Source organism: Ambystoma mexicanum, chromosome 8, assembly GCF_040938575.1.
Source record: "Ambystoma mexicanum isolate Mex_15411 chromosome 8, UKY_AmexF1_1, whole genome shotgun sequence".
Lineage (NCBI taxonomy): Eukaryota > Metazoa > Chordata > Amphibia > Caudata > Ambystomatidae > Ambystoma > Ambystoma mexicanum.
Window position 1 is genome coordinate 983,752,548 of NC_090929.1, and position 18,527 is coordinate 983,771,074.

At 46.6% G+C, this 18,527-nt stretch overlaps 1 protein-coding gene across 6 annotated transcripts in view; it reads right to left on the bottom strand.

Moving 5' to 3' along the window:
• Positions 1-18,527, bottom strand: part of KAZN (kazrin, periplakin interacting protein) — a 1,355,161-nt gene that overhangs the window by 134,172 nt on the left and 1,202,462 nt on the right. For 5 of the 6 annotated variants that reach the window (XM_069610894.1, XM_069610896.1, XM_069610895.1 and 2 more), the window contains one exon: positions 15,623-15,753. In XM_069610894.1, the coding sequence (XP_069466995.1) occupies positions 15,623-15,753 (131 nt within the window). Of the gene's footprint in view, positions 1-15,609; positions 15,754-18,527 lie in introns of all 6 variants that reach the window. The other variant, XM_069610898.1, reaches the window with a different exon arrangement.

The following is an 18,527-nucleotide window of genomic DNA, read 5'->3' on the forward strand; positions in this document are numbered from 1 at the left end:
TGTGAATTTTCCAGATTGCGTATGATCTGATCTACTTTGAAGAGGGCATTGCTCCTGATGGCGGCTGCCACGAGGATGCTGGAGTAGTAAGCATCTTTGGCCTCAGTGATCAGAATCCTATTGCTGGCACAGAGTTTTGAGGTTGGTGGGCTCCTCAGTGTTATGTTTTTTGCACCAACGCTTCTCTACAGCTATAGTTGACGGAGGCGAGCTGAACAGTATACCAAGGAGCAGATGGTTTGGTCTTAGCGTGGCAAGTTCTAGGGGGGGATTAGTGTCCACAAGCGGAGTTGCTGAATAATTTTAGGATGACTGAGCCCTTTCCTGTGGCGGGTAAATCTTGCAAAAGGAGTTACCTGCCTCCAGCATTGTAAAAAAGTGAGTTGTATCCTTGTGGGTAATGATAGGTTCAGATACAAGTCCCCCGAAACAAACTCGAGATTGAGCCTCCAGGGATGCGATTGCTATTCTGCGGTGGGCCCGTCCAGAGGAATAGTGTGGGATTTAGCCCACTTTTTGTAACCTTTACTGACTCCAACATGTCCTGCGCGGAAAGGCAGGCCAGATTGGCCAGGGATAGAGAGCCAATTCCAGAAGGGGGTTAAAAGGAGACCACATGAACCCTGAATCCTTGCACCCCTACACTGGAATTCCCTACCTCTCACTATCCGCTCCTCTACGTCCTTCCCCTCTTTCCGCACTTCCCTGAAATCCCTCCTTCTCCATTCTCCTCCTTGAAACCTCCCCCTCTACCCTCTCTGCTCTCCCCTCCCCTCTTTCTTCCCCTTGACTTTCCTCTCCCCTCGCCTACCCTCCTCTCTCTCTCTCTCTCTTCAATTTCCCTCTTCTAACTCTCCACCACGCCCTCCCCCACCCGCCTAATCCCACTCCCTATTCCCCCTCCCCTTCAGTCAATTGCTCTTGTCACTGTTTTATCGAATGATTCATGATATAATTTTGCTTCATCTGTTACATTGTTGATGTTATGTATAATGTTCCACTGTACAGCGCCTTGGTGTAAAGCGCTCTATAAATCAATAAATCAAATGAAATCAAATTAAGTATGAACTGAGGGTTATTAAGTTGAGGTCAGGGGGTGAGAAGAGAGACCAGCAGCAGGGAGGAAGGAGTTGCTGACTGTGGAGGTTATTTCTGGAGAAGGTGAGGTGTTGGCTAATGAGTGAAAGCGATACTGCAGTATGAGTGTGCGTGCGACTGTGGCATGTGTGGTTAGAAGAGTTAGTATAAAAAGTTACTGCGAAGTGTATGGTAGGGAGTGAAAAAGAGAGTGTCTGTAGTAGTGTGGAGGAGGGGGTAGTTGTAGTGGAGCAGGAGGGAGTAGTGGCAATAGACAGTAGGTAGTAACATCAAACTTGGTGGTGAGTCTCAGGATTGAGACACATTAGACGGACAGGAAGGCAGAAATTAGGAGAAGTTGGTGGAGCTGAAACAGAAGAGGAGAAGAAAGGACCTGGAGGGGCAGAGGAGAGAGCGAGCATGATAGAAGGCTGACAGGCAGGTCATCTGCAAAGCACAATTTTCTATCCATGTAGAACACTAAGCACTGGCTAGAACTGGGAAAGTTAGGAAGTTCCTGAGGGGGGTTAGTGAGATAATGCCACAGACATTATTTAGGTTATCTCAGTTAATTTAGTGATTAGCATACTGAGGGAAAAACATTCTCGATACACTAACTTTGGGGTTAAGGATTTCTGGGTTAGCGAGGAGGTGCTTGGAGATGAGAGAAAAGTAGACGGCCATAGGGCCCACTGATATATCACTAAAAACCCTTGAACCGCTGTAAAGACTGGAGGGGGGGTGTCTGTACCTCTGCTCTCTATATGGTAGAGGAGAGGCACAGAGGACCCAGCCAAGATTCTCTATTCGGTAGCTATGGTCGAGCAATCAAGGCCTAGCTTCTCAGGAGGTACTTATTCTTAAGTACAGTGTAGTCCCCAAGCACCCACAAAGGAATGTCCGCACACTGTATCGGTTAAAACACAGTCTTTATATAATTAATATTCAAGGTTATGTACACTATCACAATAACTCACTTTGTGTTCAGAAAATCAACAATGGTAAATATATACAGTTCTACAGTGGTACCACAAATATTATCAGATCTCATTAAAGTGCATCAACTATACTGTCAAAATGTCACACAGATCAATAAAGAGGAAACCAGCAGTAGAGAGAGGAAGGAAAGCAAGACGGTTGAACAATTGGCAGAATACTGGTCTTTACCAACTAGGCACAATTCTGTGTGGAGATCCCCCCCCACCTGGTCAACCTGTAAAACAAAGATGCATCATAAGCCTAGTCCATATGTTGTTCTACGAGTCTTATTTCCCTCTACAATAGTTCTACAGCCCCAATGTACCTGGAATGTAGCGTTCATTGACGGGAAATCATCGGCCTTTCTTGAATGCCCTCCTTTAATGCAGGAGTCACGGGTCGTCGAACGTCCGACGGAGAACAAAGTGAACTATGGCGGTGAAGTGGCAGCTTCGTTCCTAGCGGTGCTCTTCGACGACGGAGCATTGGCGTCCTGCAAGGAAAAGGCATGCGAGGCACCTCAGTGCTGATCATTCTGGACCGCAAAGAGAACTGTGGCCCAGCAAGGGCGTTGAGTCATCGGCGTCTCTGTCGTCTTTAGGTGGCGGGAAACCCACCGGTGGATGCTCCTCGGCACGTCGATGGTCAGGCCTTCTCCAGCAGGATACAGCGGCGACGATGCGGACGAGAGCGTTCTTGGATTCGAAAGTTCTTAGGCAACCTGGAGCGCTGCGGCTCCGGTCGGCGATGGCGGTCGTCAACAGTGCCAGACAACAGTCCGGGCGCTTCTCCTTGGGATTCCGCAGCAATCCCTGTCCCGGGTCGGCAGCCTGTCGAAGGTCTGTCTGCCAGGGAGCTTTGGCAAAGATCAGCTGGTGCACGATGGTCCCTCGTAGCTCGGGAAGTGGGTGCCTTACCAGGTCCTCTCTGGGTCAGTCCTTGGAGGCACAGCAGCTTCCAGATTGTGATGGAGAGCAACAGCAATTCTTCTCGTCCAGCAGGGCTTCAAGTTACTCCAGTTACTCGTCTTAGTGGACTTCATCTTCTGAACACAAATTCTAGCAATGAGAGGCCCCCAGATATACTAGTTGATCTCCCATTCATTCTGCTGGGTCACACTCAGGCAACCAATCGGTCAGAAGGGCATTCATGAGGCAGGCATCCAATCAGGTGCATAGTGCATTCAGGCCATTCACTCCTCTCCAGACACTCACAACAGGTTATGTGTATTGGGACAAGTACCCAGCCATTCAACACTCCACACTGCATTCATACCAGTTTCGGGGCAGAGCTGTCTCAGTCATTGTGTCAAACACCAGATACTAGACACCCACAACACAGAATGCGTATTCGTCACACACTCCATTCACCCAGGTCCCACCCACAGGGTGTAACCACAACATACAGTCACTGGGAAGGCTCCAGCCAGTCTGGCCTGGACGTCACAACACCACCATATGGAACTTCCACCCAACAGCTGGTCAGGGGGAAGGGACAGAGTCAGGGCTTCCCAGGACTTTGGGAAAACAAGGTAACAGGCAATAGAAAGCAAGAGCCCACGGGGGCCATCTTGTTGGCTATCAGGGATCAACTGATTCCAATGGCAGGGCCTGGGTATCCCAAAATGGAGGATACTCAGAGCACCTGTCAAATTCAGCATGGAGTTGCCACCAGCCCATACCCTGCTCTGTGGCCACACACAGGTGCCCAGAAACATACACTAGGGGCACAGGGTTGTACCCCCACCCATGGGTGCCATAAGGGTATCCCATGGGTCTCTACACCAAACCAAAAGAGAGCTGCATCGGCAGGAGTCCCATATGAACTCCTACATGGAAAACACGACAGAACACACGATAAAAAGCACTAAAGGACAAGGACAAGGATACGGGGGGGCCCTGTCCCTCCGATGCATTTCCAGCATCACAACCGCCTATGAGATTTGGAGTGACTTTTGTGTTATCTGCGACATTGGGTGCATGATTCTGATTTTAGTCCAGCTGGGCTGCAGAGTCTTATACCAAAGTCTATCTTGACCATGGCACACCCGTGACTCTTGCTCTCAAGAGTAGACATTTAAATAGGTAAATTATGCATCTCTTGCACAGAATCTAAAATACCCCCAGCACTAAATACACAGCATGTCAGAGATACGGAGCAATGCTTCTCAGAAAGAATTTAACAAAGCTAACTTAAATCAATGGGATTATTCAATTCCCTCTTTTCAGTGAAAGGCAGGAAAAGCACAAACACCCAAATGAATGAGTGATCGACACAAGTTAATTTGTCTATACATGTTAACCAATAAAACCCTTTACATACTCTAGCAAGACATCTCCGACATCAATATCCCTAAAACAAAAATGCTTCATTAACCCTGTAAACCCTTCAAAAATACCCAATGCTAGTAATCCTTTTTTTTTTAAAACACACATTTTATCAAGTGGTACCAGTTCGACTGTGTTAGAATAGGATTGTTTCCCATCAAATATTATATGCGTTAAACAATCTTTGTAAACATATTACACACATTCAGCTTCCTCAGAAATGTTATGTTGTACTTTCTAGTAAAACTATCTCTACCACCGACCTTCACCCACAGCTTCCTCCTCATCTACAGACCCCCTGGATACGTCAGACATTTCGCCAACAACCTCTGTGATTCAATAGCTACCATTCAAATAAATCACCCTCTCTTACACTCCTAGGAGACTTTAATATCTGGTTCGATATCCCTACTAACCCCATGACTCATCCGCTGGTGGACAATCTTGATGCACTCAACCTCTCCCATGATACGACTGGTCCAACCCACTCAGGTGGGCACACCCTTGATGCAATTTTCAGCTCCCATGACCTGGTTTACTAATCCCGTCCCAAACCACTCATCTGGACCGACCACTATGCCACCCCTTTCTCTATCCACACCCCTGCTCCTCCGCCGGCAGCTCCCCCAGCCCCCACCTGGATCTGAAATGCTGGAACAAAGTTAAGATCCTTCCCGACTTAGCCGAAGCCCTGCTCCTTCGCCACCTGCAAAGCTCTCAGCGATAGAGCCTTAACTATAGACTCCTTCGACTCCTGGCTCAATCACTCACTAATTCCTCTCAACCCCTCGCATCCCACCTCCTCATGCAATGGACCATCAACCAAATGGTTCACGCCCCTCCTGAGGATTGCCAAAAAACAAAATAACTCTTGAACGCAAATGGCGAGCAGCTAAAACCAATCTCAGCAGATCCATGTTCGCCCTGCACCACTGCAACTACAAAGCTGAAATCCAAACGGCCAAAAAAGCCTATTACAATAAACAACTTCTCAACTGTGGCAACCGCAGCAAAGAACTCCACATGATCATATCAGAATTTGTCAAACCCACTTGCTCTTCTCCCCAATCCACCCCCACACAATCAGGCTATGACTCTCTCTCCATACACTTCTACACCACTGCTCTCGACAGGACAACCTCCCTTAACACCAAATTGTCCCCCTCCCCATCACCTACCCTCCTGATCCCATTACCCCGATGCCCAATTTCCCTACCTTCGACTCGTTCAAAGCCAACTCCAGAGACGAGTTCCTTGACCTACTATCAGCCAGGAAACCCTCTGGTTGCCCCTCGACCCCTGCCCAGCCTCTCTCCTGAAATAAATATTCTCATCTACCTGCGCAGGAGATCATGCAAGAGCCATTCTAAATGAATCCCTCACCTCTGGCATCTTCCCTGATGCCTTAAGAATTGCGCATGTCAAACCACTTCTAAAAAAGTCAACCCTTCACCCCACGAATTACAGACCAATCTCCAACACCAGATTTCTCACTAAACTCATTGACCGAACTGCATACTCCCAGCTCAACTCCTTTGTAGAATCCAACTGCCTCCTCGACCCCACACAATCAGTTTCAGTCCCACTGCGACATGGGACTGAAACCACTCTGATATCGATCTGGGAGGATCTCAAGGTCACTGCAGACTCTGAAGGCTGTGCAGCATTGATTCTCCTTGATCTCTCCGCAGCCTTTGACACGGTTAACCACTCAATCCTCCTTCACCGCCTTCACTCACTAGGAATCCGTGGTACCGCTCTCAAATGGATCGCCTCCTTCCTCAGGTACAGGAAGCAAATAACCCTTCTCTCCCCTTATGTCTCAACTGCTCGCTCAGTGAAAACTTGAGTACCTTCAAGGCGCATGCCTGTCTGCTCTCCTGTTCAACCTCTATATGACCACTCTACCAGGAATCATCCACATGCACAACATCTCCTGTTACAACTACTCTGACGATACCCAAATCATCCTAAGAATTCCCAAGTCAGGCACCAACCCCCTTCCCAACCTTGAAGCCTGTCTCTACGATATTTATCTATGGATGACAATAAACCCCCTCCTTTTGAACCCAGCTAAAACTGAAATCATGGTGTGCGGCAATACTACCCTTGTACCACATCTGCTCCAATGGCCCCCATCCCTCGACCCACTCCCCCCAGGCCCCACCGATACAGTGAAAAACCTAGGCTGCACTATGGACGCAGGCTTACTCCCCTCTCCCGTCAGATCAACAACGTGTCAAAATGCTGTCACTACCACCTCAAACTTCTCCGACGCATTTTTCCCTACCTCTCCTACCCAAAAAGACTTGCTGCAGTTATGTCTATTGTGATATAGAGACTGGACTATGCCAACTCCTTATACCTAGGAGCCTTGCCATACCAACTCAACAAACTCCAAAGAGCCCAAATCGTTGCTGCAAAACTGCTCCTTGCCCTGGGTCAAAGAGACCACATCTCACCAGCTCTCCGAACCCTCCACTGGCTTCCAGTGGGATGAGAGCCCACCTTCAAGACCCTATGCATCACTCACCGAGCAGTGCACAAGACCGGCCCAATATACCTACATGAAAAGATAAAACCATACCTCCCATCCTGCACCCTAAGATCAAGCACCGCCCTCCTTCTAGTGATTCCAAACTCTAACTTTGTCCGGATCGTAGGATCCGCCTTCTCAACCTTGGCCCCAACTCTGTGGAACTCGCTCCCCCCTCATATTCAACACACCCAATACTATATGATGTTCTGCAAAGCTCTAAAAACGTGTCTCTTTCCGTAATGCCAACCAAGACCTTCTGAAGCGATTGAACCCAGCAACCTGATGACTAATGCTCAATGAGATCCCGAACAATGTCATCACTGAATACGCTTATTAATTCACTATTAAAGCAACCGCATGCCTGAAATCCAGAATACCGTTCTCCTTATATCACAAATCCATGCACTCTCATCCCATACCACTAGGCTTACTCTCTACTCTACACCATCACACAATTAGAGTGCAGCTATACCCCTCGACCAAATTCGGCCTAGCTGCTCACATACAAACACTACCCCACGAACACCTCATCATTCTAATAAAATGCAGCTATATCCCATGACAAACCGGCATAGCTGCACACATATACATCCTATAAGGCTAACACAGCCATAACCCAGTCTTGGTGTCCACCCGCCAGACTGCACACAATCAACCGACATCAATACCACCACACCGAATGCTAGGATGCAGCTACCATCAGGCAAATGCATCAGCAGCACACATAGCTGGTGCACCCACGCACCCTACGACATCCTACTCTCTCTCAAATGACCAGGACTACGGTCCCTGAGGGCGTTCAACCTACCAGCGCTTTGTGTTAATACCAATGATATATAGAGCGCTATATAAATGCCAAATAACAATGTTCATGAAAAGCTAACCAGTTTTTTTTAAAACAACTTTTGTTTAGACACTTGGTATACAATAAAACACAGAATCACTCACATGCATGAGAGTCATACACTGTATTGTTACAGTGGTGTTAAATGATTTTCCAGCAAGTGAATAGGAATATGTGTTAGGGGATAAAGCGGTGTACAGCGGATTTCTTAATGATCAGACATTTGCTGCAGAAAATAGGCACGATAAAACATCCAAATATCTTTGGGCTGGTTCCCTGCTGGATGAAGGGAAGTGCACACTGTCATTTTCACTAGCCCATGTCAACATAGTTAGCCAGTTCTCAATGGTGATGTTTGTTTCCATCTGAACAGTATCGAGCAAGAATGTGGAGATATCTGTATTTTAGGCCTCCCACTTCACTGTAGCAGCCTGGCAGGGCCCACCTGGGATACACAGGAATAGCCAGGGTCGATGTTTATAGGTCAAAGAATCGACTACTAAAGGATCGAATGGTCAAAGGATCGACACCAAAGGACCGAAAACAAAAGGATCGAAAATATTTATTTTTTTTTTACATTTTTTTTGTGCCCCCCCAAATCCCTGTTTTTTGTGGTAAAAAACACTTTTTTTCCCTAAACGAAAACCCCCAAAAAAAAGTAATTAAAAAAAAAATCTGATCCTTTTGTTTTCGGTCCTTTGGTGTCGATCCTTTGACCATTCAACCCTTTGTAGTCGACCCTTTAACCGGACACCCATGTGTGACCCGCTTCCACTGACTTAAATCTTGGGCTGCTCAGCTCATTCACGTCACTAAGCGTATTGAATACTGCAAGTGCAACTTCTGCTAAATCTTGGACCTTATTAGTCGGAATTTGAAGTTGTAGGACGCCTCTTTGGTCGGCATGTATGCTCTGTTCCACAGGTCATCTGCTATTTCAATTCTTATACTGTCTGCCCATCCCCGCCAGGCTCTCATCTGGGGCCATTTGGTTTCACCCTGTACTAGGTTATAGAATGTTGGAACAAACTTGCTGCTCAACTGTGCAGTGTGCAGAAAGTCCACACACTTGTGCGGTGGGTGTTTAACTGGGAACCCTGGCCATTATACACTGAAGGCAGCACAAGTGTGTATATATTGGAGGAGCACTAGCGGACCGCGGTCCACCCTCTCCTGTAGGTCACGGCTGTGAGGAATCTACCGACTATTAAGTCTCTCATCTGCACAATTCCTTGCCTCACCCATCCCCTGTGCAGCACCCCATCAAGTGTCAGTTTAATGCCCAGTTCCCCAAATCTGTGCACCCCGACAGTAAGGCTGGCCAACTCCGATCTTCCCTAGGATCCTCCCCCAAGCCTGTATTGTGGTCGCTAATGGGTCACAGATGTGTGTATCCTTTGCTAAGCAGAGCTGCCTCAAGCTGCATAGGCGCTGCCCATCTCCTCTCTATACTAACAAGTGGGTAGCAAGCACCCTACTTGCACCAGTATGCATGGAAGCTGACCTGGGCCAGCAGGTAATCTAGTTCAAAATCAGGCACCTCAATGCCCCCCTGTGAGTATGGTTTAGTCATACCTGCAACTCTCATTCGTGGTCCCCCCTCGGTCCCATAAGAAGTGAGTTACCACTGAGTTCAGGGCCTTGAAGAATGACTAGTGCAATATGATGCGGACATTTACAAAGCAGGAGACAGTACCACCATTTTAAGCAGTGCTAACATGTCCATTAGGGATATCGGCATCTTTGACCATATCTTTATCTTGTGCTGCAGGTGCTCCAAATATTCACCCACATTACTGCTATACACCTTGCCACTTTTTCTGAATACTCTGATCCCCAAGTATTACATTTCACGGGGCGGCCACTTAAGATCACCTGCCACTGACGGGTGGTCTGTGAGAGGGAAGACTTCAGATTTGACCCAGTTGATGACCAGTCCCGAGAAGTTCCCAAACACAATAACATCTGCCATTATCGGGGGTAGCTTGACAGTGGGATTTCTTACGTATATTAAAAAGTTGCCAGCATACAATGAGAGTATGTCCAGGTAATCTTTAGTGCAGAGCCCCGCTTTGACTATGTTTATGCTTCAGTAGATCAGCCAATGGCTCAATGAATGCGAAGAGAAGGGGAGACAGAAGGCTGCCCAGTCTTGTGAGTCTGCCCGAGCTCAACACCTGCAATGCCCCCCTGCCCACCCTGATTCTGGCCTGCGGCTTGGTGTACAATACCTTGATGCATGATAGTAGATATGGCCCAAATCCATAATGCTCCAGCGCTTGAAACAGGCAGCTCGATGACACAGAATCGAAAGCTTTCTCTACTTCAAGTGTTACCGTCACTGCTTGCACTTTGGGATTCATTTGAGATAGAATGTTAAACAGCCTTTGAAGATTCAGAGCCATAGAGCCCCCAGGGATGAATCCGGACTGGTCGGGGGGCAGAGGGGTGGGGGCACAACGCTGTGTCTCACCTATAGTAGCGGAGTTGCCAACACTTGTGCAAATATTTTCATATCAACGTTGAGTAGTGAGACTGGGCAATATGATCCCCTCTCGTCCCCCAGTTTCCCAGGCTTCAGGAGCAGCGTTATCACTGCTTCCCTTAGTGTTGGTGGCATGGTCCCGCCACTCCACTATTCCTCCCATACTTTCAAGAGATATGGACCCAAGGTCTGTTCATACCTTTAGTAGAATTCAGCGCCAATGCCATCCGCCTGACGCCTTATTGTTGGGTAATTTGTCAATGGAAGCCATTATTGCTTCTAAAGCAAATGGCTCGTCCAATGTTCACACCGTCTCCCCCGCGACCATTGTCGTTGGGAGCGCTTCTATATGAGCCAAGTTATCCGGTACCAGTTTCCCCTGGGTGCTTGGCAGATAGCGCATTGTAGAACTGCAGAAATGCTTGCTTCTTCATTCTGTGTGCATAGCTTCCCCTCATCGTTTCTGACTGCTAATGAGGCCATGTTTGCCCGGACCACCCATATTAACCTTGCCAGGTGCCTCCCAGGTCTCTCTGCCTCCCTCTATCGTTCTTGCCATAGCCAGCACCGAGAAGTATTTAACCTCCCTTTCCGCTAATATCACTGGGATATCTGGCAATTGGTCACACTTCTTGAACAGGTATCTGTAAAAGTCTAGGTCATCTATATTTGCACACATTAACAATCAGGACTGCCACCTTTGGCGGGTTGGAAGAAGGGGGCCGACATTTGAAGGACATTATGCGCATCGTTTATAAAAAAAAATAATATTAACAAGGCCTCTCTTTCCCTATTGTTAAAGGGGTTTCCCTGCCTATATAAATAACTCAAGGTGACAGTTGTCAAGAAGATAATGTATCCCCTTTTCTGGCTCTCTCTTGTGGCAAAGTCTCTAATTAGTTCATAATTCTCTTCAGTAAGATATCTTCAAATAGTCTCTCAAGACCTTCTGGACAAGGTCCTGTAGCTCTTTTATAATCTTATTTGGTTTGCTCTCCCCTTTTCTCACAGTTATTCCATAAGGCTTAGTATTACTCTTTCTTATACTTTGATCCATACGTATGTGTCTTTCTGACTCTTGTTGATCCAACTTCATTAAGTTGTTTATCCTTTTAGTAACATGCACTTCCCCCTTTCATGGGTTTCCTCAGTTGGACTACTACTTCCTTTATCTGTTTCACTTGATTTCACTTCCCATTCATATTTAAAAACAGCTCTTGCCGACTCATTTGTTACTCTCGAGATCACGCTAACACAGTTCCACTTAAATGGCTTCATATCTAATGTCTCGTCTATTTCACTAGCAGTAGTTTCTCTTTGTGCATAGTCCTTAATGACTTCGCTTTCGGTTTTATTTATTATTCACGATTACATTAACACAGTTGCGATTTAAAGGCTTCATCTTTAGTATCTTGTCAATTGTACTGGGAAGAGTTTCTCTAACTTGCTAGCAATTCTCCGGTGACCTGCCGGTGTTCCCGTTCTCCGCGTAACCTCTGCATCAGCAGGGGAACACTTGTGGGTTCGGCTAACACCCGGGTTCTCTTCTGCTCTGTATCTCGTGCCTCTCTTTGTCAGTGTCTCGCACTCTGTCTACTTCCTTTCCTACAGTGGCAACACTTGTACTTTGTGTCTTTCGACATACGCTAACAGTTTTCTAGCTTTCACTGGGTTATTTAACCCTCTTAGATTCCGGTTTATGAAGACAACATTAGCTGGCCTTGCAGCTCTGCTTTACCCCCTCCCTTTGCCTCCAGCCAGGTACAACAAGCAGTTGTCTGTGACCTCCTGCTTGCAGCAGCTTCTTCGTACATCCACATTTGTAAGTTACCAAGTATTTGTAAACCAAATCGCCCGTGCCAGCCTTGTCCCACCCCTATTCTTCGCATCCCCAACATATGCAATGTACCCCTTGAACAATTCAACTTCATAACGGACCACCATCCAGCAATCTCTCAACTAGAGGGGCGCTCAGAGGAGGCTGCTACCGCACTGTTCCCTGAAAGGATCTCACTGAGCAGTACATGCATACGTGCACCAGGACAAACATCAACTAAACATTCCTGTCCGGAACCCACCCTCTGAGACCAACACCCCCTTCTAGTTGGCCTGTGGCAGGGGCACACTTCTTTCTATAAATGAAACTGCTTATTCGGGCACAGTGAAAAAATAGGTTTGCTCTGCATACTGAAAGCGCAATCTAGCTGGCAACAGCAGTAAGTACTTGATTTGTCTTTCGCGCAAGAGTTTCTTCACTTATAAATGTCTTGCGCTCATTTTGGACAGCAATGGAGAAGTCCAGATACAGGAACATTCTGCTGTCTTTGAAACGAAGATACCCTTTTCTCTCTAGCGTATTTCAACTGCAGGTTTCTGTCTCGACAGTTCAATATCCGGGCGATTATTGGTCTAGGTGGGGCCCCAGGCATAGGCCTCAGGACCAGCAAGTGGCGGGTGTGCTCCACTGTGAAATGTGGTGATAGGAGAGGGTTGTCCAGTGCTGTTCCACAAAGCTTTACATTCTGCCTCGCTCCCCGTTCTCCGGGACACCTGCTACTAGGCAGATGTTGTTACTTGGGGATCGCGACTCGAGGTCATCGCACTTGGACTGCTCTGCCTTGAGTTCCTTTTGTAAGCTTGTGAGCATGGACCTCAATCAAGACGTCATCTGCTGATCTTCCCCTCCTTTCTTCCCCCTCGGTAACGCTAGCACATTCTTTATCCAGTTTCGTTTTTAATGAGCCGAGGTTGGAGGTGAGGTCATCTAGTTTTTGTATTGACTGAGGCAAAACCCTCCTGCATTCTGTGAAGCACCTGCCTCATATCAGGCACTGCATCATCCTCGGAGGATGGAGCAGGAGCCGAATGGGTCGAAGCCACTGGTAAACACCACTATGTTGTAGCCACTGACCAGGCAAAGCCGTCCAGGCTGCCCTGTTTTTGTTGCCATTGACAACAATGTCAATATGCACTCGCCGCCCCAGCCTGAAAGGATGCACCATCAACCGGTAGTCTGGGTGCTGCAGTGTTCGTTTTCTATGCTGGCTGGTTCCCTTCCTGTTAAATATGGCATGATGATGCACTCAATGTCTGCCACTGCTTTCCTTCTGGAGCCCTATGGCACTTAGTTTATGTACACATCAGGGAGCATTTAGAAACGGTGCCAGCTGTAATTTCCCAGCGCAAGCCTGGAGAACTCTCAACTCACCAGTGCAATCCAGTTCACGTCAGTGCCTCTTGTGCCCGGCCCAACCTGTGCATGACTAGGCCTCCAATCCCACCATCTGCACCTATCTCCATTCCAGGCCATGGCACCCCGGAGCTCACTCCTGCCATTCCACCTTTCCAAACCGGTGGGGCACGGGGCTGAAGGTGCAACGTGGTCTAGGGAGGGGAGCGCCATAGCCAAGCAGCTGCGCCTCAGCCACCAATGAGTCCACCACCATCCGGAGGTCGCATGGCATACTCAAGCCTTCACAGATGGACGGGGGGGGGGGGGCACCTGATCACTGCAAAAGGTTCGATACCCACTCCCTGCCTCCGCTGCTGTCGGCCGCAGCCCAGCTTTACACCACGCCGAGCAGCCTCCTCTCCCTGCTTGTCACCACCCGGATTCTTCCATTCCAGATTTTGATCGGTGGGAGCCTCGGCTGTCCTGAGCCTGGGCATCCAACGACCGTCCTGAGCCTGTGCGCTTACTGTGCCAGTCAAATGTAGGCACTTTTATCAAGGATTTAGCTGGCACAGTGCAGAGCGCCACAGTTATGTGGCCACTATGTTTGTCGTGCAACAGAGCCCCAAACAAGTTTAAATTTAATTGAAAAAAGAATCATTACATGGTTGTGTTACTGGGTGCCATTCTATGTGCTGTACGCTATTAATTACTGGATGTCTGCTGTACATTGATAGACAAAGAGGTTGTGTATATGCTGCATGCTGACATGCAGTGGCTTTAGGCATTTGCTATACACTGGCAATTACTGTGTCTGGCTGTTGTGGTACATTGCCAGGCAGCTGGATGGTATACGCACAATGCATTTTCCATCAAGTATGCCACATACAGTGCCATAAAGTGCCAATCCTAACATCTGTGGGAGTCCACTGGGCAACTTTCAGTTCCACTGCTGTTAACACGCCATTGCCATTGTAGAAGAGCAACAATCAAATGCAAATTAGTCTTGGTCCATCTCTTAAAGAGCCAGACCACATTCCTTCCCAGTAACCGAAGACATGTGCTGGCCTCACTTATTAACTCAAGCGGTTCCATCCATCATTATTGGTTACATTGCTCCGTTCCTTTTCATGCGGTGGGTCAGTGGTGTGTTTTACTGGATCACACAACGGGTCCATGCATCGCACGTTAGCATAGTGTAGGTCTGGGTTTATGCTGTATGCTGCCATGCAATAGTTCCGAGTGTGGATCACAATGTACAGCATACACGGTCTAGGTACAGTATGTGCTCAACTGTGCAGTGCGTCTCAATTTGCACTGCACTCTCACATGCTGTGGGCTTTATAGATATGCTGGGAAGCGACATGCAATGGAAATGGCTATATGTTCTCCATGGTCACACAGTGAGTCTTGATATGTGCTACTCAGTGGTTTTATACAGGCCGAAGTGTGATGGTGCTGGATGTGGGGGAAGGGTGTTTTTGAGTGTCAATACACTGCCGCAGCAGTGACATATAAGGTCTTGCTAACATCATGCATGGAATAAGCTCACAGAGGAATCTTGCAGTCTGGTCCTCGGCCAGAGGAGTCACTGAGGAAAGGGGAAAAGAAACATTATGAGTAGACAAAGCCTACCAACCAACTTGAGAACCCAGCGAGTCCAGTTTTGGGTGGACAAATAAGAGAAAACAATACTCTACCCAAAATCACTGTTCTCGAGACAAAACAACATACCCAATGGACAGCATACAGATTTAATATGAACATACTGGATGGGATATTGTATATCTTTCTGCAGTGAATACAATAACAGTCTATTAAAAAACGAATTGGAAACGACTAAAGCATAGTCTTACTTCTCATCTTTAGCCAATAGACACAATGTATGATGGTCTAAGAATGCTAACCAACAGAAGTTAAAAAAAGCATCAATTCATTTTTATTGGCTGGATTACAAGGTTTGATTGGCTGCAGATAAACTGTGGTTAAGAAGGTGTGTGGTTGACTTAAGGGATTGCAAGGTTGACACATGCATGGATGTTTCAGTGAGTATGCTTGGATGGACATAAATGTAATCCACGTCAACTGATGAGCCTTCTTGACATATGATTGCTCTGCATTGTGATAAAGTATTGCATCACCCAACGGTGTTTAGATCAACGTAATAAGTATTGAAAGATGACCTACACTACCGTCTTACATTGCAGAGGGAATGTGTTCGATGCCGGGGAGAGTTGATGTCACTTGGTGTCGACGATCTGTCGCCTTCAGCTGCCGATGCATCTGAGATTATAGATGGCTGTCGCGAATGACAAGGACTCACTCGAACAGCTGAAAGAGATCATCAAGATAAATAACCTGAGCAAATCGCTTTCTAATTATTCATTATCTTAACCCCTTAAGTGCCAAGGGTAAGCATGTTCGTCTAATTTACAAAGGACACCCTAATAGCCTTGCACTTATAAGAAAGATCTATCACTAATTTCAGAGCAATTGTTCACAGATACATTTCTGTCCATTATGTATTAAGTTATCATTAAACTCTGGGTGACATAAGCCCTACCACACCCCATTGAAACCTGCTAAAAGCAGATACATCACATTCTGAAGAGAACGCTTGAGATTTCAGCCTACCAAATGAAAACGCAATTTCCTCTCTGAAGTTGTAAACATATCACACATAAGAATACACATTTTAACAGCATACACTCTTTTAATGTAAAGTCAAATGTTTTTGATGTATACAAGTAATCCACGCAACACAAAGCAAAGCGGAGGAAAAGCAATGTACATTCAACTTGAAAAGGAAACAAGCCTATATAGACCAAGAGTTCAGTGTCAAAGAGAATGTCATTATTAAAAAAAAACCTCATCCGTTCTACTGCTATTAAATAATGCCTGGAAGCTAACCAATCAGGGATTGTCAATGTACTTAAATTGAGCGTGACACACACCATATCTTATTTAAAAAACCATCGACAATAATAGCTCCAGGAAGGTTTGGCAGTTGTTCTACTTGTTTGGAAGTGAAACTTCTTGCAGCATAAAGATTTTAAGAGTAAATTACTTCTTTAGCAAAAGAAATTGGTAAACACAAACGTTTTAGCTTATAATTAAAATTATGTGTGGGCATGGGATGAGCAATTTTTATCATCCTCCAGAATGGCACGACCTGGCCATAAGATAAGAACTGCAAATGGTGATGTCCCTGGACATATGACGACAGTGTGTGGCAAAACCCTATCTAATGCCTGAACAGAACCAAAACTGTTGGCTTTGCCAATGCTTGTTTTTAAACAAATATTCAAGGCAACGGACATATCCAGTGATGGACATATTTCTTAAAATCACGAGGCTGAAGACACAGTTGTTGATTTTTATTAGACAAGTGGTTCATTTACAGAAGCATTTAAGACATTGCGTTTCAGAAGCTTAGAAACATAGCCGGACACATTTCAGTGGTAGAAGTGTGCTCGCGAGGGGCACACGATATGTTGGAGGAAGCAAGTTGCAACGCATATTTCAAGGGGTTGTGAATGTGCCAGGATGATAGCCAAGCGGGTGGAACAGGCTAAAGGACATCCCTTGTTTTTCAGGAATTTCTCTCAGTGGGTCAGTCAGCTGGAACATTGATACATGGCCTTTGTGAAATCAATCACCTCTGCTCACTCATCTTAATTCCGCTGGAATCTATTCTTAACACCTACCTAAATACCAGCTGCTTCAACCGCGGCATGCCACTAGAAAAATGTGTGCTGTCATGGTTAGAATTTGGTAAATTATTACAAAGCCTTTAATCTCTTCTGGTCTGACACAGTCCTAGGGAACACTAGTCTGCGGTCCTGAAGGCTCCCACAGGAGTGCATTACAGTATTCCAAGTGACTAGTCACTAAGACTCCTCCAACAACTGCACATTTGGCCAGTGGCATGAAGGGGCAAATCCCATGTAGCCACCAAATGTTAACATTAAATCCCATGGAAATAGACTTGACAAGTTTTGCAAAAAGCCGGGGGCAGATGGGGTGTCAGAAGAGATCATTTCTCCGCGTTTTTAGGGGCTCCTCGATCTTCGATAGTTCAGGTGAAGCCAGAGAGAGAGTGATCCAGGCTGAGATGTCATCCAGGATTCGTGGATGTATGGCGGAACAGATGTCCGTTTGGCTGTAACTCCCACAGAGTGGTACAAATGAAGAGGTATACATTAACTTCAAATGGAACAGTTCCAGAATGGTGAAAGGGGTAGCAAAAGGTAATAGAACTGTTTACAGTATAAATAAAAGAAGTAGTGTTCCGCTCCCGACAGCTCTCGCGGACTTTGACCTCTGCAGACAATGGGTGTGTAAAAGCCAGACATCGTCCAAAGGACCTGCCCTGCCTCACAATCCGTCCTGCAATCTAATGCCAATAGCTTTTGCTTTAAAGGTGAAGCTAAAGTGCCCCCAAATAGCCAAAACGCACGAAAATGAAACTAATGAAGAAGGAAGGTAGACTTTTGCTGCTTCATGTTTTTCAAGACTGAGAACAAAGTGAGAGAATAAATAAGAGAAGGTAGCAATGGGATAATAAAATAACGTGTCTAACGCACAGGGAGTGGACAAAGAGAACATTACTGACAGAAAGTTTAAGAATACTTTTGAGGCTTCACAAAAAAAGAGGAAGGTATATTTGACACATAGTATACACTATAGAAGTTGGACGTCATGGTCCCCTAAAAAAATGCTTAACTGGAGCACTGCTACAAGTGGAGTGCTAGCAAGAATGCGTGCTCCTACGCCACCTACCATGTTCTCTCAGACCTTTCGTGGATCACCTATCACGCATCCTCTACGGCACAGGACGCCCCTACACCAAAGCAGCAGGCCCCCTGCTGAGTTCATAGCCTTCTAAGATGGGTGCGGATGCCCTGACATAGCTGCTTGCCTCAACTAAGCATGAAGAACAACTAAGGCATGTCTTGGAGCTCTTCTATGGTGATGTAGTGCAGGCTAGGACTGACCCATAGGGCAACAGGCCCATGGCCGAACCAAAAACGCAAAATGCTGGTGTGGGACAGTTTTTTGGGTCAAGGTGGCCCACTTTTTTGGCCAATGTTGGCCAGTTTGAT